This window comes from Corapipo altera, unplaced genomic scaffold (genome assembly GCF_003945725.1).
Source record: "Corapipo altera isolate COAL_440 unplaced genomic scaffold, ASM394572v1 0, whole genome shotgun sequence".
NCBI lineage: Eukaryota > Metazoa > Chordata > Aves > Passeriformes > Pipridae > Corapipo > Corapipo altera.
In genome coordinates this window covers 15,156,349-15,182,340 of record NW_020884872.1, presented here as the reverse complement: position 1 = coordinate 15,182,340, position 25,992 = coordinate 15,156,349, and the positions used below count along the sequence as shown (strand labels likewise).

The 25,992-nt window shown below is 42.0% G+C and overlaps 2 protein-coding genes across 6 annotated transcripts in view; one reads left to right on the top strand and one right to left on the bottom strand.

Annotated features, from left to right (window-relative positions):
• The first annotated feature begins 260 nt into the window (after positions 1-260).
• PDHA1 (pyruvate dehydrogenase E1 alpha 1 subunit) lies at positions 261-14,775 on the top strand. Of its 2 annotated transcripts, XM_027637833.1 has the most exons (12): positions 262-434; positions 1,716-1,730; positions 3,145-3,213; positions 4,734-4,907; positions 7,233-7,359; positions 9,515-9,606; positions 9,969-10,061; positions 11,467-11,622; positions 11,814-11,885; positions 12,689-12,756; positions 13,558-13,666; positions 14,312-14,775. In XM_027637833.1, the coding sequence occupies exons 1-12, from the start codon at positions 369-371 to the stop codon at positions 14,474-14,476; spliced, it is 1,206 nt and encodes a 401-aa protein (XP_027493634.1). In that variant the 5' UTR covers positions 262-368; the 3' UTR covers positions 14,477-14,775. The 2 variants fall into 2 exon arrangements, with proteins under 2 accessions (XP_027493645.1, XP_027493634.1); XM_027637844.1 differs by lacking the exon at positions 1,716-1,730 and having other exon boundaries at positions 261-434.
• Positions 14,776-14,901: 126 nt separating this feature from the next.
• Positions 14,902-25,992, bottom strand: part of MAP3K15 (mitogen-activated protein kinase kinase kinase 15) — an 83,040-nt gene continuing 71,949 nt past the window's right edge. For all 4 annotated transcript variants that reach the window (XM_027637793.1, XM_027637803.1, XM_027637812.1 and 1 more), the window contains 10 exons: positions 24,326-24,509; positions 21,666-21,843; positions 20,782-20,956; positions 19,265-19,450; positions 18,748-18,853; positions 17,327-17,537; positions 16,370-16,482; positions 16,106-16,203; positions 15,928-16,004; positions 14,902-15,409 (listed from right to left, as the gene is read on the bottom strand). In XM_027637793.1, the coding sequence (XP_027493594.1) occupies positions 15,292-15,409; positions 15,928-16,004; positions 16,106-16,203; positions 16,370-16,482; positions 17,327-17,537; positions 18,748-18,853; positions 19,265-19,450; positions 20,782-20,956; positions 21,666-21,843; positions 24,326-24,509 (1,446 nt within the window). In that variant the 3' untranslated portion in view covers positions 14,902-15,291. The remainder of the gene's footprint in view (positions 15,410-15,927; positions 16,005-16,105; positions 16,204-16,369; positions 16,483-17,326; positions 17,538-18,747; positions 18,854-19,264; positions 19,451-20,781; positions 20,957-21,665; positions 21,844-24,325; positions 24,510-25,992) is intronic.

The window sequence follows — 25,992 nt, the reverse complement described above, 5'->3', positions numbered from 1 at the left end:
GTCCTTAAACGACCCAGGGACGGCGACCCCACCGCCCCCGTGGGCAGCCCATTCCAGTGTCCAATCACCCTTTACGCGAAGAAATCCTCCCTAACGCCCAAAATCCCTCCTGACGTCCAGGCTGGAGCATGTCCGCGGGAATCCCGGCACGAAAAAAACCAAGCCCTTCCCACATTTAATCACCTTTAATGACCTTTAGCGGCTCCGGGCGCCCGGCAGGTGGCGCTGCCCCGCCGCAGCGCCGCGTCGCGCATGCGCGGGGACGCAGCGATAGGCGGCGGTCGCGGCCCGGGCGGCAGCGGCTGAAGGAGATCCGAGGTCGGGGGCCCGCGCCAGGCGCTGCCGCTCCTGCCCGTCCCACCCGCCCCATGCGCAAGATGCTGCTGGCCGCGCTGTCCCGAGTGCTGCAGGGCCCGGCGGCCGCCGGGAGGACGGTGAGTGCATCCGGTGCCGGCCCGGCCGGGGAGCGGCGGCCCGCGGAGGGGGGGGCGGGGGCGGCCGCGCGGGGGCGCTGCGGGAACCGCCCAGGGGGGGACGGGAGGGAACGGTCCGGGAGAGACGGCGGGAACGGCCCGGCGAGTTGGTGCCGGCGGACAAAAAACAAAGAAGAAAAAAAAAAAGAAAAATTAAAGAACAAAAGAGTTTGGGTTTTTTGGCATTTTTTTCCACTCTGAAGATCGTGAAGACCCCAGTGACAGTGAAATGGTCGCCGCGTGCAGGAGCTCGCTCTATAAAGGCCTGGTGGCGCAGTGCTTTAATTTATGTCGTTCCATGTATATTTTGACAGCACAGATCAGATCCCTTACAGGGGTAATAAACACGCGCTGCTCGACCCGTTTGGAGTTCAGCGTCGGACTGTCTGAGCTTCACCACCTGCCTCAGCCCAGCCAAGAGCCCCTTGCAATTGCTGCATGAATTTTTCTTTCAAAGTTTGTTATTTTTGTGTCATGTGCTGTGTTTTATCTCTTTTGTGTGAAAAATCATGCTCTTACCTCTTCGTTCTCCTTATTCCACTGTGATGACTGTGGCCATGAGGAAAGATCAGCCCCTGCCGAGGAAAAAATTGTTGGTGAGATCAGAGTTAAAAGGTGCTTTCTGGTAACTGGAGGAAGCTGCCTTTTTGCCATGGAGAGCAGATCTGTTGCTGTATTCCTGTTCTGAGGCAGCTCTCTCACCCAAGCATTCACTGCTTATGAGTGACTGGATTTGTGAGAATCACAAAAGGGAGCACATTTACTGGGAGATCTTCCTATGTGTTTTGGGGCTTCATGTCTAAAAGTATTTCCTAATTCACAAGTAAAATATTTGGAATTTTACAAATTAAATTAAATTTTGCAAATATGGGTGTCTAAAATTAGTTCCTTACTTACAAGTACTCGGCTTGCTCCTGAGATACTACATTTTCCTGGAATGCCAAACTATATCTGATTTGGATATCTTAATGTAATTGATTTCTGGATCCTAGTCCTTACCAATCTGGTAAATATTTGCCTTGAATTGTTCCTAGGCACCTATAGTGAAGGCATAAATTACCAAATAAATAGAAGTAGGCTTAATCCACAAAGCATTGTTTCCAGACTGTACAGATGGACCACTTGCAGTGTTGTATTCTAGTTGGCTAATAATTTGCTGACTTCTCCTCCCTGATTGTTTGGTACAGCTACTCACTCTTTTTTTCTTCCCTTTTTTTTTCTTTCCAAATGCTGCTAACCTAGGGAGCCGTTAGTGAGGTAAGGCCTCAGTCAGTTTTGTCAAGGCTTGCATTTGATACCTGTACTGGCCATGTGTCAGAACTTTTGTACAGACTCCTCAGTGTTGCTTTTATGCCCCATATTCAGGGCAGAGGTTTAACCAGGTGGCCTATAGACCCCCCATCCCAATTCCGGCTGTTCTGTGATTCTGCAGATCCCAAACTGTTGATTTACTTCCAGCTCTAGAAGTAAAATAGCTTTTCTTCACCAGTAATACTGATGCATTGTGGTAAGCAGTGTAGAAACTTGGTTTAAATTAAAACCTTAAATATTTAATCTGATAATAGGGGAGGGGGAAATTGTTACTGCTAAATAAAGTATGCAACAGAGTAGGTAATCAAGACGGACTGAGAAATATCTCCTGGTTGTTTTTTCTCCAAGCTTCATACCTGTCAATCAGACCTTTGTTTGGAAACAGTGACTTGGACATTCTCAAAATTTTGAAATAATTAACCTTCAGCTAAATTTATGTGAATTTCCTGACTGAATGAAATTTTTGTGTAACTTAGTTAAGCAATACGATTTTGCCACTGAAGATGTGGTATGTTCCTTGTCTGTGGCCACAGTGCATGCATGGACACATGCCCATCCTGTCAGATGCTGCAGTGTAACACCAGTGTTCATTAGTCAGTAGCCTGTGTTCATTCTTAAGACAGACCAGTAATGTGTTTTCAAACATCCTTCTTATCTCTCCCTGCCATGCCCCCTTTCTGTTCTGTGTTTCACGTATCCTCAGGTACATTCTGTGTTTCATATCATTTTTAAGTAGTGGCCATGCTGTTGCTCACTGAAATCCTCTCTTCATTGTTACTGCCTTGAATCCCCCCAGCTTCTCTTCCTATTGAAAAGAAAGGGTGAGAGTAGTTTGTACCTCAGAAATCTGCTGGGTTCTTTTTGTTTGTTTGGGGTTGGGGGGGGATTGTTTGTTTTGGGTTTTTTTGTTTGGTTTGTGTTTTGGTTTGGTTTTTGGAGGTCTTTTTTGTTCTATCAAGCGAAATTCCAGTCAGCACAGAGAGCCATTGAAATCTGCATTGGCTGTCTATCCTTGCACAGGCAATCTGGCATGTGAAGGGTAAAACAATTATTTTTGTGGCTTTGATGCTCTTCACAATCTCTAGAAACTCACCGGGTTTCTTTTAGATAATCAAGGATATTACAAATTTGAATTCTTTTTTTTTTAATCTTAATTTGAATTACTAGATTTTAAAGGACTTTAACACATTCATACAGAATAAACGTTCTTTAGCCTTACAAGGATATGCCACTGGTGAGTTTAATTCATACATTGTTTCAGTTTGGGAGTACTCTGAGAAATTATTTGAAAATTCACCTACTTCTGCTCGATAATTATATTTAAATATTGCTCATGCTTTGGTTTTGTGTTTTTCTTAAGGCCTCTCGAGTGATGGTGGCATCACGTAACTATGGAGACTTTGCAAGTGAAGCTTCATTTGAGATTAAGGTAAAGAACACTTGATACTGGCATGGTGTGTAAGTGTTTGTTGCACATCCTGACGTAATGGACTTGCCCCCGTATCTTTTTCAATTAGGAAAATACTGTTTGAATTTCCAGAACCAGAGCCCTCACTCTGTGACCGGATTACTCGGTGCAGCTGGAAGTAACTGTGCTTGGCAGTGTGTAGTAGTGTTACTTGTTTCTTAAGAATGCAAAGCTGTGATTCCTTGCAGCTGTGATACTGCAATGTAGCTGTGAGAACAGAGTCAGAAAGGAGCTAAAGAACCTTTTCTGTTCTGAGGGAAGAATATTAATGTTTCCTTAATGCTCTTAAAATAATTAGCTGGTGTTTGCAGCCTATCCCAAATGTGCAGCTGATTGAGGTGTGTATGGGTTTCTGAGGAAAAAATATGGCATCCTTTTAATGCTTGGCCTGGTGCTGCTCAAAAAACTTGTGTTATATTCTGTCAGCTTTCCCCTGTGCCTGGGTCTTAGGAAAAAGTGATGCTTCCATTGGCAATAGCTTTTGTGCTGGCATTTCATTCAGAAACTGATGAAAGAAAATCTGAAAGAAATCATTTAGTTTCTTCCACCCTTTCCCTGTTTATCTTTGCCTGTAAAGTATTAAAATTGTTTCACAGGTGGAAGGGAAGGAACATATGAAAAGTCCTTTTTGAGTAGATACAAATTTAACGTTTGGTCCTGTGTTGATGAAAAAACTGCAAAGTTTCTATTTTTATGTGAACTTGGAAGCAGGGCTGTCTTAGAGCAGTGTGCCCGTGTGTTATACCCAGTTCATCTAAGGTGTCAGTGGATTTGCTCTGAAGAGACTTTTGCTGTGATAAAAAGTGTCTTTAACCTATATAGAAGTATTTTGGCCATTTAATCTGCACTGACAGAGTAATTTGTTTGGTTTCTTCCACTGACCTTAACTTTTTATTTATTATTATTATTTTATTTTAAATTTTTTTATTTATTTTGTATGGATGCCTAAAATCAGCCCTCCCTCAGTAGAGTCCGTGGTTTGGGGAGGAAATTATACTCCACACATGGTGGTTTGACTGGCAGTGTAGCTGATGCAGCAGTGGTTTATTAATGCTTGTGGTAGTAGAGGTGAGGTCCAATCTTAGGGCCAGAAACTGTTTTACAAAGGAAACTCTCTTCTCTCTTCAGAAAGCCTCTGTAGCTCTTACCAGGTATTTGGCCTGCAACAACCATGGAAGTGTTCTTTTTTACCTCATTTTCTGAGGACTGTAGTTTGTCTATTCCTTGTAGGTACAACAAGGCTTCATTTTCTCAGTGTAAATCTTTTTTTATTAAAAGTAAGGCTTTTATTTCCCTGAATTTGGAAACAGTGCACAAACTTTACAGTTATTTTTACCTATGAATTTAGGTTTGGCTGGCTTTCTTTTTTGAAAGGTATTACACTTTGAATTTGGAAATGGTACATCATTAAAAATAATTAAGTAATATTCATAAATAGGACAAATTATTTTCAGGAAATAACTACTTGTTCAACCTTGCAGAAATGTGACCTCCATCGCCTGGAAGAAGGCCCCAGTACCACAGCAGTGATGACTCGAGAGGAGGGGCTGCATTACTACAAGACAATGCAGACCATACGGCGCATGGAGCTCAAGTCTGACCAGCTCTACAAGCAGAAGATTATTCGTGGCTTCTGCCACTTATATGATGGTCAGGTAAGATTTATTTTTTTTCTGGAGATTTTATGTTGTTTTACCTTACTTAACATAAAAGCTACATCCTCTTCAGAAGAGACAGGTGAGGTAGGAGAGGTGGAGGGCTGGGTCTGTATGTCAGGGAGTTTCTTGGCTTTGTAGAGCTTGAGGTCAGTGACAATAAGGTTGAGTGCCTATGGGTAGGAACCAGGGGGAAGGCCAACAAGGCTGACATCTTGGTGGGAGTCTGTTATAGACCACCCAGTCAGGATGAAGAGGCGGATTAATTATTCTACAAGCAGCTGGCGGATGCTTCAAGATCTCCAGCCTTTATTCTTGCCAGATGTCTGCTGGGAACTCAACAGAGCAGAGAAGAGGCAGTTTAGGAGGTTCCTAGAGTGTGTGGAGGACAGCTTCTTGTCCCAGCTAGTGAGTGAGCCTACCAGGGGCCTTGCTAGACCTGCTCTTTACAAACAGAGAAGGGCTGGTGGGAGATATGGTGGTTGGAGGCCATCTGGGGCACAATGACCATGAAATGATGGAGTTTTCAATGCTTGGTGAAACAAGGAGGGGCATCAATAAAACCTCTACCCTGGACTTCTGGAGGGCAGACTTCAGTCTCTTCAGGATCCTGATTCAGAGAGTACCCTTGGGGAAACAGCCCTTAAAAACAAAGGGGTCCAGGAAGGATGGACATATTTCAAGAAATAAATTTTAAAGGTGCAGGAGCACACTGTCCCTGTGTGCTGAAAGGTGGGCCAGTGGGAAAGACAACCAGGCTGGCTGGCCAGGGAGCTTTTGCAGGAACTCAGAGGAAAAAAAACAGTGTATCACCTTTGGAAAAAGGGGCAGGCAACTCAGGAAGGGTTTAAGAATGTTGTTAGGTCATTCAGAAAGAATTAGGAAGGCAGAAGCACAATTAGAACTTAATCTGGCAATTTCTGTAAAGGATAATAAAAAGTGTTTTATAATTACATTAATAGCAAAAGGAGGGGCAAGAAAAACCTCCATTCTTTGTTGGACACAGGAGGGGGAGGGGAACATAGTCACCAAAGATGAGGAAAAGGCTGAGGTACTTAACACCTTCCTTTCAGGTCGTCCCCAGGACAGCTCACCTCCTGAGCTGGTAGACAGGGACTGGGAGCCAAATAGCCTCCCTGTAATCCAGGAGGAAGCAGTTAGTGACCTGCTGAGCCACTTGGATCCTCAAGTCTATGGGACCAGATGGGATCCACCCAAGGGTGATGAGGGAGCTGGCAGAAGAGCTTGCCAAGCAACTCTCCATTATTTACCAACAGTCCTGGCTCATTGGGGTAGTCCCAGATGATTGGAAGTTGGCCAATGTGATGTCTATCCACAAGAAGGACCAAAAGGAGGATCCAGGAAACTACAGGCCTGTCAGCCTGACCTCAGTGCCTGGCAAGGTTATGGAGCAGATCATCCTAAGTGCAATCACACAGCAGCTGTAGGACATCCAGGGGATCAGACCCAGCCAGCATGGGTTTAGGAGGGGCAGGTCCTGCCTGACCAACCTGATCTCCTTTTATGATCAGGTGACCCACCTGGTGGCTGAGGGGAAGGCTGTGGATGTGGTCTACGTGGACTTCAGCAAAGCCTTTGACACCATCTCCCACAGCATTCTCCTGGAAAAACTGGCAGCCCATGGCTTGGACAGGGGCACTCTGCTGGGTTAGGAACTGGCTGGAGGGCCGGGCCCAGAGGGTGGTGGTGAACAGGGTTGCATCCAGTTGGTGACCAATCACTAGTGGTGTCCCCAGGGATCAGTGTTGGGCCCAGTTCTGTTTAATATCTTTATCGATGATTTAGATGAGGGGATTGAGTGTGCCGTTAGCAAATCTGCAGATGACACCAAGCTGGGGGGGAGTGTCGATCAGCTGGAAGGCAGGAGGGCTCTTCAGAGGAACCTGGACAAGCTGGAGAGATGGTCTGATTCCAAAGGGATGAGGTTCAACAAGGCCAAGTGCACTTTGGCCACAACAACCCCATGCAGCACTACAGGCTGGGGACAGAATGGCTGGAGAGCAGCCAGGCAGAAAGGGACCTGGGAGTTTTGATTGACAGGAAGCTGAACATGAGCCAGCAGTGTGCCCAGGTAACCAAGAAGGCCAATGGCATCTTGACCTGTATCAGGAACAGTGTGGCCAGCAGGACCAGGGCAGTGATTCTATCCTTGTGTTTGGCACTAGTTAGACCACACCTTGAGTATCTGTGCTCTTCCTGTTAGCTGATATTGGATGTATGTGGGATCAGAGCCCTTGCCACACTGCTGGCTGTGGAAGCTGTGCATTTTCCTTCATTGCTAAGCTTACTTTTGCTTTGTAACAGGAGGCCTGCTGTGTAGGGATTGAAGCTGCCATACAGCCTACAGACCATGTGATAACAGCGTACAGAGCTCACGGCTTTACCTTCACCCGGGGAGTGCCTGTTCGAGAAATCCTTGCTGAACTTACAGGTGTGTGCTCGGTAAAATGAGGATTCACATGCTGAATTTTCTCAATACCAAATGCTGTATTTGTTGTGCTGCAGCACAGTTTGGAAATTGCTGTTGGTAGGCGTTTGTTCTCGGTGGGACAGAGCATTACCTTCCCTAGGAGACAGATTTGGATTTTCAGAATTATGCTGCTGAAGTCTTAGGAAGACTAGTAAGCACTGCCTGTAATGATCAACTGAATGGTTTGGGAAAATTTGACTGTAAGAAGAATATTAAATTATAATCTAGATTGAGATTTTGCAGAAAGGAGAGAGAGCTATTCACAATTGGGTTGAGGATGGAGCAGGGAAGAGAGGAGAGAAGAGGATCAGTCTGCTGAACTCTTCTGGCATCTGTTCACAGATCTCATAAGTGAAAAATTAACAAGGAGCTTGAAGGCCTTCATGAATCACGGGTATAATAAAGACTTGATCTGAGAATCTGCATGCTTGAAATGTAATTATAGAAAAGCATGTTTTGGGGTAGATAAGAGGTATGATTTTGTATACAAAGAGCATATGTGTGTGCTGAGAGTGCATATTAATAACGTGCACAAAAGCCCAGATTCTAGTGGATGATCGATTTGCCAGGAGTCACTGGATACTGATAAGGCAGAAGGTAAATGAGGAGATTGTCATGACTGAAGCCTTCTGTTGGCCCTGAAACTACAAATACGAGTGAAAATGTGTTGGGTTTTTTTCTTTATTTCACTTCATGGCACATCATTTTCTATAGCATTATACTGGACTTTAGTGGGACTCCTTTAATTGGGAAAGAGCAGCTGCAGTACAGAGACTGTTGTTCTAAGAAATGGCACTTGGGAAAGTTCCTAGAGAGGAGTGCTGCTAGAGTCCTTTCCTGCAAAGATAGATCTTGACTAAAAAGGCCAAACTGAAAGACAGCTTGGGTTACAATGAAAAGAAATGACAGAATTAAAAAGTCTTTGAAGGAGAAGGAAGCAGAGTAACCCAAAATAAGACTAATAGATAAGATCCTATAGGAAACAAGTTATAAAGAACTTTTCAGGGGAATTGATAAATACATGAGAAACAGATTTGTGTTCTAATTAGAAAGTGTAGCAAACAGTGACACTGGTTAATCAGGAGTTCTTAAACACATTCTAAAATACAAGAGAGGATTGTACAAAAAGTGGAGGGAACTTACTGAAGTTAAATTAACACTTAATCAGAAAACTTTTTCTTAATATTAGGCTTTTTTTTTTTCCTTTGGCCCTAGCTGTCAGAATCCATTACAGTTCACATGAAACATATGAAGCTATGAGAAAGACCAATAATAAAAGCAATCCACTATTAAAGAAGAAAGAGAAGTACAAAGAGATCCACTTCTAAAATAAACACAAAGGCTAATGCACAAAAAACCCCAAAACCCACCACCAAACAAGCTGTGCTTATTAAAAATACAATAAAGTCCTCTGCAACTAGTAACAAGACAGATGGGAATAAGAAATTGAATGGGCTGATGAGAAATTCTGTGTCCTTAGATTGGCTCATTTAAATAGGGTTTGTTGCAATGCTTCATGAATCACTAGTTATCTTCAAATTACAGCTTGGATAAAGCTGGATTGGGTGCCTTCTTATGTTTATATTGGGGTGGAATGGGAAGCTGTTAGTTGTGCTTTTTTCAGTGTCCTGTTTGTAATTTTTACTTGTAGTTATTGTCAAAGGGAAGAAAAATATAAGTCATTGCAACTAATTTGGAATAGTATTCATATCTTGCAGAAGCCAAAAGTAATAAGGACTGTATATACTACTTGCAGAGTATGTATATGAGAAATACAGACCTTGTTGTCTTTCATAAAACACCCCATATTCATCAGAAAATGCTTTTGTGTAGTAGGACACTGAAACTCCTTGGTTGGTTTTAAAATTTCTTCTTAATCTCATTCTCTATTTCCAGAATTATGTTTTCATTATTGTTCTCTTTTTTTTCCCCTCCTCTTATTTGTTTTGTGAGATATTTAACCATGAATTCTTAGGAGAGAGGCCATCGTGTCTTTACTCCACATGACAAAAATTATATGGTCTTGGTGTTATTACCTTTAGGAATTGCATTAGATGTTCCCATTTGCACAGTATTTTTCCTCTGAAAAATAAATTGCTTGTTATTCACGTTTCAGGTCGAAAAGGAGGATGTGCAAAGGGAAAAGGAGGATCAATGCACATGTATACCAAAAACTTCTATGGTGGCAATGGTATTGTTGGTGCTCAGGTATGTACATGACTTCTACTTCAAAGTACAAGTTGAATTTGGCTTATGTCCTGTTGCCAGTGTTTCCTCTCAGTTTTTGTGGTTTGAGCTTGATGCAGATACCATTGCTCTGTAGCTCTGTCTTTCTCTAGTTTGCTCATCATTTTGTAAACTGTAGCAAAAATGAATCAAACTAAGAATACAGTTCATATTTGTATCCTGGCTGTAACACCAGTTGGAACAAATAGAAGTGGGTGGGTAACAACTTGTTTGTTGAGCAGGTCCCTAACAGCATAAATGTCTCCCTACAGCTCACAAGATGCCTATCTTCAGCTCCTTTAACATTGTTCTACAACTCTGGTTTGTTCTGTACTCTGTGATAGGTTCCCCTTGGAGCTGGGATCGCGCTGGCCTGTAAATACTTCGGTAAAAACGAAATCTGCCTGGCGTTATACGGGGACGGTGCTGCCAATCAGGTAAAGTTGTCTGGTGTGGCTCTGAGGAGTGTGCCTGGGGGTAACTGATTTTCCTTCTGGGAACTGTGAGCTCTGCCGTTCCTACGAGGAGTGGGAGAGCACCTTCTGCCCTGCCTGTGTAGTACCTGCAACGCAGGCAACGTCTGCCTCGGAACTTATGCCGAGATTGTTGAGTTGGGTTTTCTGCTACAAGAACACTTTATTAAAGGAATCTACTAATACTGAAAAGGCAGATCCTGGAGAGAAAGTGGACAATGCACACCCTCAGTCCTACAGTTCACTGCAGTTTTTCTCTAGGCTTTTGTTGTGAAGTGCTGTTGACTGAGATGAACTTCACGGAGGTGGCTGGGCATCTTGCAAGTTTTAGAAACTATCACCTCTCATTTGAGTAGTCTTAGGCATTTGAGTAGGGGTGTGTTTCAAGAACTGTACAGTCCTCAGAGGGGTGATTCAGGTGAACAGTTAATTGCTAGGTGCTCTTTGCATATCAGGAATGTAGCATATTTTTTGTCTTATTTTGGACCTGTGTAAACATCTGTTTTTCCCCACCCCTATTTTGAACTTGGCCCTTGTCCCTGGAGTGGAGGGAAAGCTTTTTGGCTCCTTCCCTTCTGCAGTGCTCTAGATACTCAGGCAATGAGCAAGGCCAGTAGTTAATTACATGAACATTACACCAGTCATGGGAAGAGGGGTTTCCAGGTACTCTTTTTACCCCCTTTCCAGTTGCACACAGTTCACCTAAGTGTGACACCCTGAAGTGCCTGTGCTGTAAGGAGAGCTCTGAATGATGGCAGTGAAGATGACAGTGCTGCTGAATAGGGAGAAAGGTGTCACTTAGGTTTCTGAAGACAGAGCATTCTCACAGAGCCACTTACAATTGACATTCCAGCCAGTGTCTTCATGTTATCAGCTGAGACATTAAGCCAGTTAAGCAGTTGGTGGTTTAGAGCGTACCATTGAGTTTCCCTCTTTGAAAGCACAGGTGGAGATCTCAGTTCTTGATATTCCCTGTCTTTGACTTCAGAGTAATAAGGCTGATGCAGTCACTGTGGTCCAACTTTACTTTGCTGTAGCAGCATCCTGCCAGGTTAATCAGTTGCCAAGTTTTTTATGACTGTTGCTGAAATACCTCAGTTAAATTTGAAGGTTTTGTGCTATCCTAACACAGATACTGATAGAGGTTTAAAAATTAAGTTCTGTAAACTACTAGTTGAGATGAAAGTTACCTTATATAGCGTAGCTTCTCTTTTATTCCTTCTGAGCTGCAGCAAGTGACTGGTTTCAGATCACTTTTAGTATTCAGATTTCTCCTAGCTAGACCTCTGCAACGGAAGGATTTTCAGTAGAGCCTAATGCTTGAAGGCTGAGCTCCCTGACCACATGTAACTTACTCTTTTTCTTTCAGGGCCAGATATTTGAAACGTACAACATGGCTGCCTTATGGAAGTTGCCGTGTATTTTTGTCTGTGAGAACAATCGGTATGGAATGGGAACATCAGTTGAAAGAGCTGCAGCCAGTACTGACTACTACAAAAGAGGATATTTCATTCCAGGGCTCAGGGTGAGTAGTCACAGCTTTTTTTTGAGGAGGGGATGTGTGTGCACACACCTGCACAATACGTACACGTGCATTTCTTTTATTTCTACATAAATTTCCTTAAGCTGAATTCCTGTTGCACTTGTGGAAATACTGACATTGGAAGTTTGTAGGCTGGCATTTTTTTGCCTTAACATGTAGTTTCTCTTTATCAGGTGGATGGCATGGATGTTCTATGTGTTAGAGAAGCAGTAAAGTTTGCAGCTGACTACTGTAGAGCTGGAAAAGTAAGTCTGTAATAGTTATTCCTTCTCCATAGGTGAAACTCTTAGCCAAGTTATTGCTGCATAAGAAGTTCCTCATCTAGCCCATTTTCTCCAGTTGCTGTTGAACTTTATTTGACCTTTATTTCCTCTTTTCTCCACAGTATTGAACTCATATGCAATTGAGTGGTTCTCTAATTTTTGTTAGAATTTATTAACATGCAATTGGTATTAACCAAGCACTTATATATTATCTATACTGTCATCTTTTTCCCCAGTTCTACCTCAGTTAAATTCTGTTGCAAAAGGTATTATGACTGTCAGGCAGTTGTGTTCTGTCACAACTTCTGTCAGGCAGAACTGATCAAGTAAAGTAATAATCACTCTATATTTGTAAGAAATGAAAAGTAAAATAAAAGTTTTGTGAGTCAGTGTTAGTGTGTGTCACCCAAGTATGGTTTTGAAGATTTTTAATATTTGGTGAAGTAATGAAGGTTCTGCAAGTTACTGTCTTACACTGAAACAACAGGTAATTTGAAATATTCTGAATAATGGTGGAATGACACTGGAAGGGAGGAAATTTTTTAATGCTGCTCAGTAAGAATATGAGAAGAAATGCTTACAATATCAATGTAAGGTTCAATTTGAAAAGAATTAGGTTTCCTTTTACTGAATGAATCTGTATGTGCTTATGTTACATAAATTGAGAAAAAAGCATTGAATTAAAATAATTGATCACTGGTGCAATTCACCTGTAGCAAATACTTGCTGCTGTTACAAATTGGTCACTTGTGGTAACACTCTGTGTATTGTTTTTTCATTTTAAGGGCCCTCTTGTGATGGAGTTACAGACATATCGTTACCATGGCCACAGTATGAGTGACCCTGGAATAAGGTACTGTCACATTCTTTCTTAGCACTTACTGAAAACAAGTAAGTATTGACGATCAAATTCTAAGAGATTAAACTCTTAAGTTCAGTGTTTAAATGAGCATTTAAACATGATGAAATTGCTATGATCACTCATCCCATTGTTCAGTTGATATCTGTGGCCATGTAACATACTTGTTTTATTTTCAGAATTAAGAGATTTGGTTTTAGAACAAGCACAGAGTCAGTTAAACTTCTGTGCTATTACTGAATTCTGCTTTTAGTGTGACTTTATGGTGTGTCCTAATTAAGCTTTGACTAAAAAGCAGCATGCTTTTCTGGAGTTTTTAGGGTATTTAAAGCCCTGTAAGGTAAAATTGTCAGAACAGTTTGGACTGCCCAGTCCGATAGAACACTTCCTAAAAATACAAACATACATTGGCATTGCACCAGCTGACAAATCTGAATTTGTCTATGTGGAGTTGTATCCCAGCATTTCGGATGAAACTTGCAATGAATTGGAAGCATGCTTCCTAAGGGGGGCTGGGAAGGAGGAAATATGGCTCCTCACTGTAACTGTCCCAGACTGGGATTGCTCCCCTTTCCCTTGGAGCTAGTTCAGCTCAGTTGGCATTTACAGATCTGTGGGGGGGAGGTTCTAGATGTTGCTGTACCGTCCTTTGAGAGATTAATGTTCTGTATTTTCATTGCATCCCTGGCAACTCTGTGGACACACCTTTTTCTAAAAGTGAGCTGTGTCCAGAACCTGCCCTCGATTCAAGGGCACCCCTGAAGAAGTTCATGTCTTTGCCTGTCTTGCTCCTAGCTATCGTACTAGAGAAGAAATCCAAGAAGTGAGAAGCAAAAGTGATCCCATCACTTTGCTGAAGGACAGAATGGTCAACAACAACCTTGCTAGTGTTGAAGAACTAAAGGTATGGCTTTTAGTTGCTATCTGAGAAAGCTCCTGAGCAGTCACACACTGATGATCTCTGAAAAGCACATCACGGGCAGTGTCCATCGCTCGCTCGTTCTTTAGAGTTTGCTTTAACATCACTTCTATAAGTGAGGGTGAAGTTTTGTTACACCCCAGCTAATGAAGTGATGTTCTGCTGGAAAGGCCTTTTGCTTTTGGGTGCTGAGTAAGGCTTTGGGTGTCATTTACTAAGAGACAGAAATCAAAGTTACCCAGGCTTGCTTGACTCCCTCGGAAGGGGGTAAATCTTGGAAAGGGAAATTATGAATAGGGAAAAATCATAGCGAAGGAGTCAGGAATCCTCTTAGCAAATGTTGTAACTCCTTTAGTCAACTCTGTTTAAAAAATAATGGCACTGACACACTGAGTGTTCCATGGAATCAGAATATGTAGAGGCTCAGTGGAGTCATGCTCCTCTGTCAGTAAGTTACTGGTACTACCCAAAATGCTGCAGCTTAGTAGGGAGGGAATTTTTATAGGTTTTTAATTTTATGTTTCTAGACAGCGTTAACTAATTCTGGCCAATACTTAACCATAGCATTTAAATTCAAAATAATGCTTTTTTTCTGAGCTGTCTTCTAAGAAGCATCCATTTTTGGTTTAGGAAATTGATGTGGCAGTAAGGAAGGAGATCGAGGAAGCTGCTCAGTTTGCTACCACTGACCCAGAGCCTCCCCTGGAAGAACTAGGTCACCACATCTACTTCAATGAGCCACCGTTTGAAGTGCGTGGCCCAAACCAGTGGATAAAGTACAAGTCTGTCAGCTAAAGGCCTTTTTGTTGATGTAACTTATTCATAAGAATAAGTGAATGCTTTTACAGGAACTATAATGACTCAGAAACAACCCTTAAGCTTATTTAAAAGCTCTTTCAAAAGAAGAAATGTGTAAGGAAATCCATCTACTTGTGGATTTCCTTAAACATGCTGAATGTTGTTTCAGAAGAAGCTAAGTTAAGAGAAAGCAGTGATTTATTTAAAGTGCTATATATTTCCTTTACTGACTTTCTTTGGATTGCTGTATGTGTTATGTACAGTGTAAAAAAAAATAAAATTAAACTTTTAACAACCTTTATCTAGTGGTCTGTGTGCTTTGTTTCTTCATGAACTACTTTCCCAGAAAACCCACCAAAAGCACCATTATATGCTCTGTTTTTGCTGCAGAAAAGTCACTAACTAAAAACACGACACCAGGCTTTTTTCAGTAGTTCAGCTTTAATACAAAAAGCTGTATAAATTCACCTGCAAAGAGTGACATGCTCTAGCATATCCCCTCCCTGCTCAAACCATCAGCTGGCAGAACTGTAACACACTTTAAGTTCACAGTTTTCACAATGCTGAAGCCAATTCAGGTCTGCAGAAAAGGTTGGGTTTTTGCTCAGCCAATGCTTTGTATTACGTCGATAGGCATTGTGTGCATTACTCTGCCATAAATAATTTAAGTGCATTGACACCGACTTAAAAGCTGTTACTATTCACTGTGTATTGCACTGATGGTCAAACAAGCTACACAACTGTGCAAAACCTGCAAGGCCACTGTACATATAAATATATACATCTAATAATTTAAGTGTTGGGAATGTATCTCATTTGCTTATTCCCATTTCCTGTTCTTCCAAAGCATTAGCCTTCTGCACTGAGGTCTTTCCAGAGGCTTGTCGGTGGTTTAATATTGCATTCCAGATTCTGCAGCGAAGACCACCCCTATGTGAAGGAAAATGGAGAACAGTTAGGGAAAACTCCATCATCTCCATTGCTTTAAAGTGAGCAAGAAGTAAAGCTAGAAATCCCAAGGATAGACCATTTATGGTCTATCAGCACACAGTACATCAGTCTACAGTACACAGCAAACACTACACTTTTTTAATGGTTACAGCTAAAACTTCCAGGTCAGCCAGGGGTTAACAGAACATGATAAAAGGTCTCAAATCAATGGGTAAGAAAAATAGGTTCTTTACTTTCCATATGACTACATTGTTCTGAAGGGTGCAGAAATAGCTCCCAACCTTGATAAATGCCAGAAGTCTGATGGCTTGAAGCACCCTCAGTGCAATTGTTTCAGTTAAGATGTGAAAAACTTTAACAGAAAATCCAGATGAAATTGAGAGAAGCTGCCTCTGAACTATCACTGGCATATTTGAATAACTGAACTTCAAATTGAAGTTTTTTTACAAAATTTATTAATTAAGCTCTGAACAATGAACTAACAAGTACTTTCTTACCGCAGTTGAAGATACTGCAAATCATCTTTGGTGATATCATTAAGGACAGCACTTAGTGTATAATCTTCTTCAGCAAACTAAAAGGCAAATTTATTCATAAATTATTACTTCTTCTTTGAAACCAATCTGCTAATTATGACTACAGTGACCTTTTCTAAAAGGTGGGGTTTCTTTTTACCCTCTTAATGGCATCCAAGTCTGCTCCTTGTTGTTTCAGCCACTTCATGAGCTCAGGGTCTGCATTTTCTCCAAAAGTCACTGCAGACCATTGAGAGTCTTTAACAGAAAACAAACATAAAGGTTAATATACCTCAAAACCAGGGCAAAAGTGGCAGTTCTCAGTTTACTGAAGCTTGAATGATATAGTTTTTCATCCTTTTGACAAACACGTGATCCCATATATTTGTGTGCAACTGTCAAAATATGCAGTATCTCCTCATACCTTTGGGTTTAAGTTTTAACTGAAGCAAGTGTAATTCCTGAGTCTTCTGCTCCAAAGATTGTCGTAAGAGGGTCTGATACTCTTTCTCCTTCTGAACAAGGTGTTCCAAAAGCCTGGCAGCATATGAGAGAGCAAACACCACCACACTGTATAAGTCTAGCTGAAAAAAATACTTATCATTTTTAATGACTACCACAGGACAGAGACACTTGAGAGATACTGTTGTAAGTAACATCTTTTATGGCTTACAGATTTCAGTTATCTGAGACTCACTGAGGGGTGGCATTTGAAGGTTTTCACCTGCAGAATTTAATAAATAGCTTGTAAATTCTGTTCCTGTTGTTTTGCAGCCTCTTTGGAAAGAGTTGCTGCCTTTATACTGTAATTTACTACTGAACAGTTTAACACTGATGTTTTACCACGGACTTTCTGATACAGATTCACATCACATCCACAAGGAAGAATGGGACCTTCATCTGTTAACACACCAGCAGCAGCCTACAGCTGTAACCCGTGAGAAAGAGCTCTGCTGAGCTACGCTTGTGCTCATTAGTGGGCAGCCTGTCCCGTGAGCCAAGACAGAGCTGCTCTGGCCTTTGCTTGCAGGAACAGTCTTAAGGCACTGACACCAAGTCAGGTGGCATCCAAGGAAGTAGGAAGGAAACTGGCACAGTTGCACAAACCTAATTACTTTACGGTAGAAATCCAATGTGACATTCTGCAATTAAAAAATTAATTACACAGAAATAAAAATTGTACTGCAGGATGTTGAGCTGTCATACTGGTACTGCCAGCATATTCCAAATCCATTTGTGTTCCTGGAAGGTCTCCTTTATGGGGAGGCAATAGGTGAGCAGTACTTACGTTAAGAAAGCACATGTCAATGTAGAAAGCAAAGTCTGAAAGCTTTTCAAAGACTGGCTGAAAATGCCTGCACAGTCTTTATAGGAGGGTTACCTTAAGGTCTCCTGTTTAAGTCTGCCCAGCTCCTGGCTGAGCTGCTGCTGAGCCTCATGTGACACCACAGAGCTAAGGGTGCTGACTCCCGATGTGATGGCGGGATCCTCAGCCCCGTTTTGTTCAGAGGGCTGGAAACTGTCCTCCACTTCCTCACCATCCTTGTCCCCACCTTCTGTTTCTGATGCTGGCTCGAAGTGAGCGCGAAGCTCTGGTAAAAGGAAAGACGGTAAGGATAAGATTTTTTTGACAAGTTTTTTCCAGAAGTATTGCAGTTTGTTCTTTATTACTGTGGGTGGGGAGTTTCAGCTGAGGCAGTGGCTGTTTGCACAATGTGCTTTGCTGCCTCCCTGCTCACTATTGCAATAGTCTTACGTGAGCTGGACCACAGATTCTCTGGCATCAGCTCTGTCTGAAATGAATGGTGCTGCAGTGCACCAGTAGAGGTAGGTAGCTCTAGATCACAGTCATAGAGGGGACAAATATCATGATTTGAATAATAAGACAGTTAATAAAATATACTAATGAGAAACTCCTGAAAGCTTACTTTTTTCTAAATTGTGGGGAAAAAAAAAAAAAAGTTGTTTTCCCCTAATGCCTTGGACCAAAGACTTTACAAGGCTTTCCTCTCCTCCAGGTAGCATTTTAACCCCAGTCCTCAAAACTTGCTGCAGGTGGCCACCCTTCTCACCAAAGAATAGCTGCCCTTTTTCTGGTACAAACAAAGTCTTAAAAGATTTGGCCAATTTGGCTTTAAAGCCATGGCAACTTAGGATTGCAAGGGTTCACCTCACTAGAGTGCTGTCAGAACATTCTTATACAGGAAGGGGTGCTCAGCACTTCAGGGAGTTACAAAACTACTTGCAAATTTCCAACTTAACTTATTCCTAGACAGTTCTTAGTAATGTATCCTCCTGCTGGCGATTTTTCCTAATGTCCATCCGTGGGCCAGAATCCTCCTCCTATAAATGCACTCCCTTCTACACATCTGTTCCACACCTCAGTATAATTTTTTAGAACATATAACCAAATCTGTGCAGTGTTACCCACCCTGGATGTCATTAACATGTGGTAGAAAGTCATCTTCTTTCTTACTAGAAAATCTCCAGCTTGGACTGAATTTAATTTGCCTTTTTGGTCATGTGGGTGCATGGATTTTGCACCCACACTGGGGGTGCAGAATCACTGCGGTTCTCTCCTCATTATGTGCTTTTGTACTGAAAGTACAGCATTAATCCTCCAGATCAACACTTCTTTCTCTGCAACACTCTGACCCCATGCCTTTGATGAGTGGCACATGGGATGCAGTTAATGGCATGCTGGCAGATTAAACATCTAAACCGTTCCATTTGCTATAACTCTTTGATATGTAAAAACCCTTTTTTTTGAAAAAAGGATTGCTTTCAGCTCCTTTGATTTACCTGGAATAAGAATAGTGACTGCTGCTTGGACTGCACGGCGGATTATGTTATCCATTGCAAACATCCAGTGGGGTCTTATTAAGTGATTTCTTAATACTTTGTTCACCTGTCAATGTAGCAGCAAACAACATTTGCTCACACCTTAGGAGAAAGAATCTTGTTTTTCAATAGTCACAGTAAGCTTTATAAGTGCATACAGCACTGAAACTCTCCCACCTTTCAAAATCTAAACAACAAATTTGACAGTTTTAGGCTACAGCTTTCAAACATTTCAAACCAGACTGTGACATTCAAACTCTTCTAGAGTGCAAGGAGGAAGAGGAGTGAGGAACAGTGCGGAAGCTGTGAACCAACCCCTGGGGTAAGCTCTGTCCAGGAGCAACCTGATGTAGTGGAACTTGTCCCTGCCCATGGCAGGGGGGTTGGAAATAGGTCATCTTTAAGGTCTCTTCCAACCCAAACCATTCTGTGATTCTATGAAGAATTCCTCTCCCCCTGCACTAGGAAAGGAACTCACCGCATCCTGGAATCCAAACAGTACCAGATGAATCTGATTGATGGAAGTGCTGTCAAAGTCCAAATCCATTTTCAACTTGGATATGGTAGAAGCCATCACTCTCTGCTCAGGAGAGTGTATGAAGTCCCTTAAAATCCCAATAATCTGCTTGATGTGGGCCACTGAAAGTTGCAGTTCTTCAGAGCTCTAGAGAAAAGATAATGAATGTATATCAAGTAAACATCTAATTACTAGCATTAATATTTTTAGGGTTACATAGCTTTGCTTATGTATATTTCTCACTGATGCACAGAAACCACAAAACTTTCGTTTCTGCAAAGTCTCTAGTTTTTACCTTTTCCTAACAAGAAAATTTTTGAATAGTAATTTCTGTTTTCTGAAAAAGAAACTATGTCTACTGCTACTGTGACTGTCACAAAGGGAAGAGGTTGCACATTTTCGCAATGTACTGCAGAGGGCAGCTCTCCTCCATAAAAACAGCACAGTGAGTCGCTAAGAGACCCAATTTTTTCAGATGCTATCCTTTCGAAAAGATGAATCTGACTTACATCTAATTATGCAGACATTTCATTTCCTTAGGCAAAAAAGTATGTTTATATATGCATTTAGCCCAAGTTAGAAAAAGGTCTAAAATGGCAAAGTGATTCACAAGTGTTCATTCTATGATTTGCAGTCCATAACCCCCACAGCGTCCCATAACCATCCAAGTGTCTGTAAGAACAACAATCTGTATAATTAAAAGGTAAAGGAAGAAGTATTACATAAATTATGGAAAAGAGAGGATTACAGTGCTACAAAACAGCTGAAGACTGAAGTAGGACTTGCTCTTACTAAATAATTGTTTATTGTGGAAAAAATTTAGAGTCTTGGTTATTTCTGACTAAGATCTCACATACAAATTTTAGTCCTCTGTAAGGCTATAAGCTATTTAGTAGTTTAAGCAGGCTCCCCTTTGTGTGAGTGCAGTCCATGTGAAAAAACACAGCTTTGGGAAGAATAAATGATGTCAGAGGCACATTAGACGCAGACATTAGAAAAGGCCAAGCCAGCAGCTCTGTTACAGGTGTGTGCCAATGCTTGGCTATGCCTTAAGCAAACATATGATTTTTCTTGCTTCTCTTTACAGTCACGAAACATTCCCACTCAACCTTTCCTTCTACAGAAAATCTACTTTAGCTTTTTTAAGCAAAACATACCTATTACTACATGGTGTTCTAGTTCCATGTCCTTAAAAGCCAAAAGAAAACACAATATCAAAAATACCCAACCCACCAACCTCAGTCCCAACATCCCCATATCAAACGCCCCAACCTTTCCCTCAGATAAAACCAGCCAAAAGCAGCAGCCAAAAGCTGGTGTTTGCTATCCCTTCAGACAACAGCAAATGGCTTACACAGTTACAGGTCTCAGAGACTAAAGATATTCACAGAAGAAACAATCCAAGCACCCTCATCTATTACTACTACTACCTGTTATTTTCCTTTTACATGGAAAAAGGAGAGCTGAAGTGAAATTACCTGTGCAATACACTCCTGCAAATTGGAAGCAACTTTATCCTGTTCTTCCTTAAGGATTTTATATAGGATTGCTCGGCGTTCACTGTCCTTCCGCAGCAGGAACAGTCCGGAATCCTTATCGTCCACTGAAGGAGAGGCACTCCTGTCCTCCGAGGCCGAGCCCTCATCAGGAACACTGTGTCACCACCGGGCCACATGCACAAGAGAGACCTCAGCATTAGCAATGCAGCAGTACTGTCAGAAGCGAGTAGGTATACTTCCGAGGTTAAAAAGGAAATTAAAACTACAGCAGCAGATTGATCAGACTGTTAAATGCTAATTCTGAGAGAGAAGGTGGCTCAGATCCTGTGCTGGTTCAAAACCCACTGAAGCCAAAAGCACATGGCTGATTTCACCCTGCTAAGAAGCTGGCATTAATGTCAGTCAGCACTGGTCAGTTTTGGAGAAAGCTGAAACTATTCATTTTTTCTGGACCCATATTGTAACATACTAATTTGAAGGTATTGCTTTGTACTTTGTGAGCTGTAGAACTGTATTTCTGCTTCCCCTTTCCCACATTTTTTTCATGAGTACATGGAAGGGTCAGTTCTTCACTTGACTCCTGAATCCATATCCACTTGGTAAATAAGAAGACTGACATTTATTCATTGGAGGGAGTAAAGTATATAGGTACACGGAAACCTTAAAGGAGAAGAATCATTGATCATTATTAAATATAGACAATATTTGCATTAACTGGTAACCTACCTATGCAACTCACTTCCTGTTTAACACGCCTACTTATCTCTAGCCATTATGTGAAAAAAATGCCCTCAGATAAAATATAATGTGAATTAAATCCACAAAATCCCTCAAGGATGTCAAGCAACAAGCAAATGCTTTACCTTAGTAAATGGGAAATGGGATGCTTTGTCTGAATCTCTGAAATGGATCTTTTTGTCCTTTCAAAAAACATGTCATGCTGTACATCAGAATCTGGTGAAACAGAGCCATGCTCACTGCTGCTACTGCCAGCCTGTTCTCCATGGATTGGCAGTGGGAGGGATGTATTACGATTATAATCTACAAACAGACATAGTAAAATGTGAAACAGAATTAGGCCAAAAAGGGCAACATGCTTGAAATGGTTGTGATCATCTTCAGTGATATCAAGACCTCATTTTGCAAAATGGCTGAGGGAGAGGCAATCTTGCTGACAAAAAGCAGCAATATAACTCAAAATCATTATATGCATAGGCAATAAATCTGCGAACACGTAACTGCTGAACCCGAAGACAGGACACATGAAATGCCATTTTGTTACCCTCTCTCTCTGTCTCTCACACACACACACACACACACATATATACACACACAGTCCCCCTGGATATACAGCTGTTTAAAGAGCCTGAATCGAACCAATAGGTTCATTGGCTACTCCACCACAGCCATCTCTCTAACCAGAGAATACTCTACTACCTGCCCTCCTCATCTCTGCTCGTGCTAATGGGCATGTAATTCCTCACTCACATGTCCCCCTGCCCTCAGTAAGGACTCTCTCTCAGCACTAGCCAGAAGGAAATCTCTTGTCCCTTTCCAATTCATCTTGCAAGTAAGAAGAAATAAAAAAACCTAGATAATGAGAGCTTGCTGTAATCCTGACTGCCAGTTTGCGGTTGTGTGGTGGGAAAGCTAAGGAAGTTCTTTCAACTCAGGCTGCACACATCCATGGAGCTAAAGTATCACAGAAGTTTTTGATACTTGTCACTACAAATTGTGTAGAGGTGGGGGAGGAAGAGAGCTAAAAGGTAAAAGTTGTTCAGGAAGCTCTGTCAGATTCCCTGGCACACGACTGATGTTCAAATGGCTGAGGTTAAACAGTCACAGAAAAAAAACAATATAGGCCACCTTGTAAGACCTGTTTCAAGGCTTCTCAGTAGTACAGAAAACTGAGGTTGCTGTCCCAAGAGTAAGGGCTGAGACTTGCTCTGGGCCACCTTTATTATTGCAAAGAAAAAAGGGGACAGGGACAGTCAAGATGGAAAGATGGGGACAAAGCTGCAGAAACTGACAGTGAGGGAAACAGTAGAGGGAGAAGACAGTGAACTGCTGTAGCTGAGACTGTGGTAACTGCTTAGTGGGACCTGCCTTAGGCCACCAAACCCCCCTTGGAGATGGCTGCAGCAGCCAGCACAGCTCTCCCCAGCTCCAGCATGGCAAAGCACACATACTCTTCTGCAGTCACATTGCCTTTCCTTCTCCTCACCCAACAGTTTTTATAGCATTTGCCCACTCTGCTCATGTCCATGGCCAGCACTGAGCTCGCTTCCTGCTGCAGCTCAGTGCTAGACCCTGTAGCATGAGATCCTCACCATCTGAAGGAGTTGCATAACCTCATCAATGAGCGAGAGAAGAAAGGAGGAAGGCAGAAGAAGGGGGAGGGTGTGGAAAAGACAACTGCGTCTTCCCTGATATTTGATGAAGAGCCTGTTGCTCCCAGGGCAGCAAATAAGGCAAGGTCCACCCTTTCTAATGCCACACAATTTTTCCAGGAAGATATCCTCAAGCAAGAGCTGAAAGGCCACAAGAGAAAATGATTGCAGTGGGGCAGCGAGGCACAGCCTGGCAACAGCTCCTGAGTGCCACCACCCTGGCTGAGCAGTGGGACCTCTCCCATGACCTCAGGGTAACTGCAGGGACTGGAGTTCTTAGCATCCCTCAGGACAGCAGATGAGGCCCATTTCCTTGCTGAAGCCAATTCAGCTAGGTGTTATAAATTCCTTGCTATGTTTTTCTCCTTAGAATTCATTCTTTCAAAAGTTCCTTGTTGAGAGGGAAAAAGCGCAGAAAGGGAAGTAATTCAATTTGCATTGGGAGTGTGTGTGTATGTGCAGACAGGGGAAAGAAGCAGCAAGATCAATGGCTCTGCCTATTTTTAAATGGCCAGTTCCTCCAAATGCTAATGATTTATTTGGCAGGCCTATATTAAGGTTCATTATCTTATCACTGAAAAAGTGGCTGCTGTATTTGGGGGGAGAGGTGAGAAGAAACATGCTATGCAGATAAAACAAAACAGCCCACTAGACAGCTACTTCAGCACCTCTGTGCCAAACTTCCATGCTATGTATCAAGTTTGAAAATGCTGACCCAAACACCTAACAGACCCACATTTTCAGGTGCCAAACATCTACTCTGTAAAACTCAGACCTCTGAAGAGTACATAATTATGAATCTAAAATGTAGAATTGCTATAGCAAGTCTTCACCAAATGTCATTTTTCTAATTTTTATTTAATACAAAAGAGACATTTATTTCTGGGGAGAGGAAAAATGGCCTTGAGAGGTTTCAGCAAGCAAAACACAAAATAAGCAAGACATCATATTTTCTTGGCATTATTAAATTTAAATATGGGTGATTACAAATCACAGGCACTTTCAACAGCTGAGTTCCTGCTGCTTTCCTGGCTCAAGCAATGTCCTTTGTAAAAGGGAATGCTTAATGATTCCAATCTTTTATATAACACTTAATGATGATGTTGACTTGGATTTGGCTGATAATTCCTTACCTGAAGGCTTGAATGCAATTCTGCCTTTCTTGCCCTTGTTTACTTGCTTCAGGAAGGAATCTCTGAGCAAATCAGATGCTGTAACACGTTTACTAGGATCAGGTTCAAAACAGAGCAAAATAAAGGCCCTTGTTTCAGCAGACACTGATTCTGGAATTTCAGGATGAATTTTAAACATCCCAACCTGCAAGTAAAACAGAAGTACTAATTATTTTTCCTAAAATGCAAGGAGACCATAGGCCAAAGCTTTCTTATATGATCTCTCACACTCTTCCCGGCTCTTGTGGAAAAGGAGTGATCCAGGTACCCACACAGAGCAGTGAAGTGACAACAAGGTTCTAATCCTGTTTTACTTCATTGCAAACATGGTGTGAATATCCATGTGATACTACACAAATGTCAAGGTATGGATGTATCTAACCATGTGCTTTCAAGTAATCTTGGGATCTGGGCATTATCCACACCAAGTGCTCCAAACACTGCTTTTCTCTTACTAGCCACAAATCCCTCCAGTTATTGCACAGGTTTCCCATCACCCCTGCCCAGGACTGTCTCTCAGCTGCTGCCTCCTCCAGCACATTCATGCCCAGGAACAGAAATAATTTCCTCCTCTAGCACTGACTGCCTGGGGCTGCACCTGTTCCGCTCCCACTGCCGCCAAATTTCCTTGCACAAATACTCTCAATGACCTTGCCAGACCTTGTCACCACCCCTGCACTAGGGCCAGATGTCTTTCCCTAGTCTTTCAGTGTTGTTTAACTGAAAATCACATGGTGTCCAAAGGTTTACCAAGACCCTTGTTAAACCTTTCTTTAAGTAATGACTCTTTAAAGTCACTACTTAAAAAGAGTCTCTTTTAAGACTCTTTCTTCAAGTAATGAAAAATGTTCTTTTACAGGTTACTCTCTAGTGATTTTTCCAGCTCCCTCTCTGCCTTCTTAGTTTCTAATGTCAATCTGGCATAACTGTTTTGCAGCAAGAGTTGTACAACCCATGTGCACTGTATGGCGCATGTCTGGTGGGATTACAGCTTGTAGTCTCAGCATCTTTACACAAAACACATTCTGGAGAACAAACACAAAGATAGTGGCCACAAGGGAGACAGCTGCCCAGCAGTTAAACAAGTGCCAGCTGCTTTCAAATAATCTTATTATACAGCTGCATTAACACACTGTGGCACCATTAGGCACTCACAATAGTGGTTCAGCTTCAATGTAAGCTGAAGCAAAAAATGCTGAGCAGTCATGCCTCTGTTTGAATGACAGTGCAGAAATAAAATGCTAATAGTGCATTAAGGCCTTCTGAGCCATGACTCTGAGCACATTCAAGACTCAGGATTTCCTGCATGTAACATTTTTAAAATACACAACTCGATAACCTCTACAATTAAATTGATGTATTGAATAAAGAAACTAACTAAATAAATAAATAGATGTTGCATCCTCTTGGCAGGGTATCACTGCTATACATTTACCTTGTCTGATGAAGCATCTTTATCTGATTTGTAAAACCACACGCATATTTTGGACAGTGCTTTATAAATGGGGTAGATACAGTTTCACCACTTAAAAAAACGTCAGCCCAAGCAGGATTTTGGCTTTGGAGCAGAGAGGGAAGACATCCACCAGCTTGCTGTGCTCTGAAAACTGCTTTTGACCAGTCTGTCT

Coding starts and splice junctions, on each gene's coding strand:
- PDHA1 (XM_027637833.1), top strand. CDS start 369: ATGCGCAAGATGCTGCTGGCCGCGCTGTCCCGAGTGCTGCAGGGCCCG. Junction 11,886..12,688: donor ACTACTGTAGAGCTGGAAAA/GTAAGTCTGTAA, acceptor TTTCATTTTAAG/GGCCCTCTTGTGATGGAGTT. Junction 13,667..14,311: donor CTAGTGTTGAAGAACTAAAG/GTATGGCTTTTA, acceptor TTTTTGGTTTAG/GAAATTGATGTGGCAGTAAG.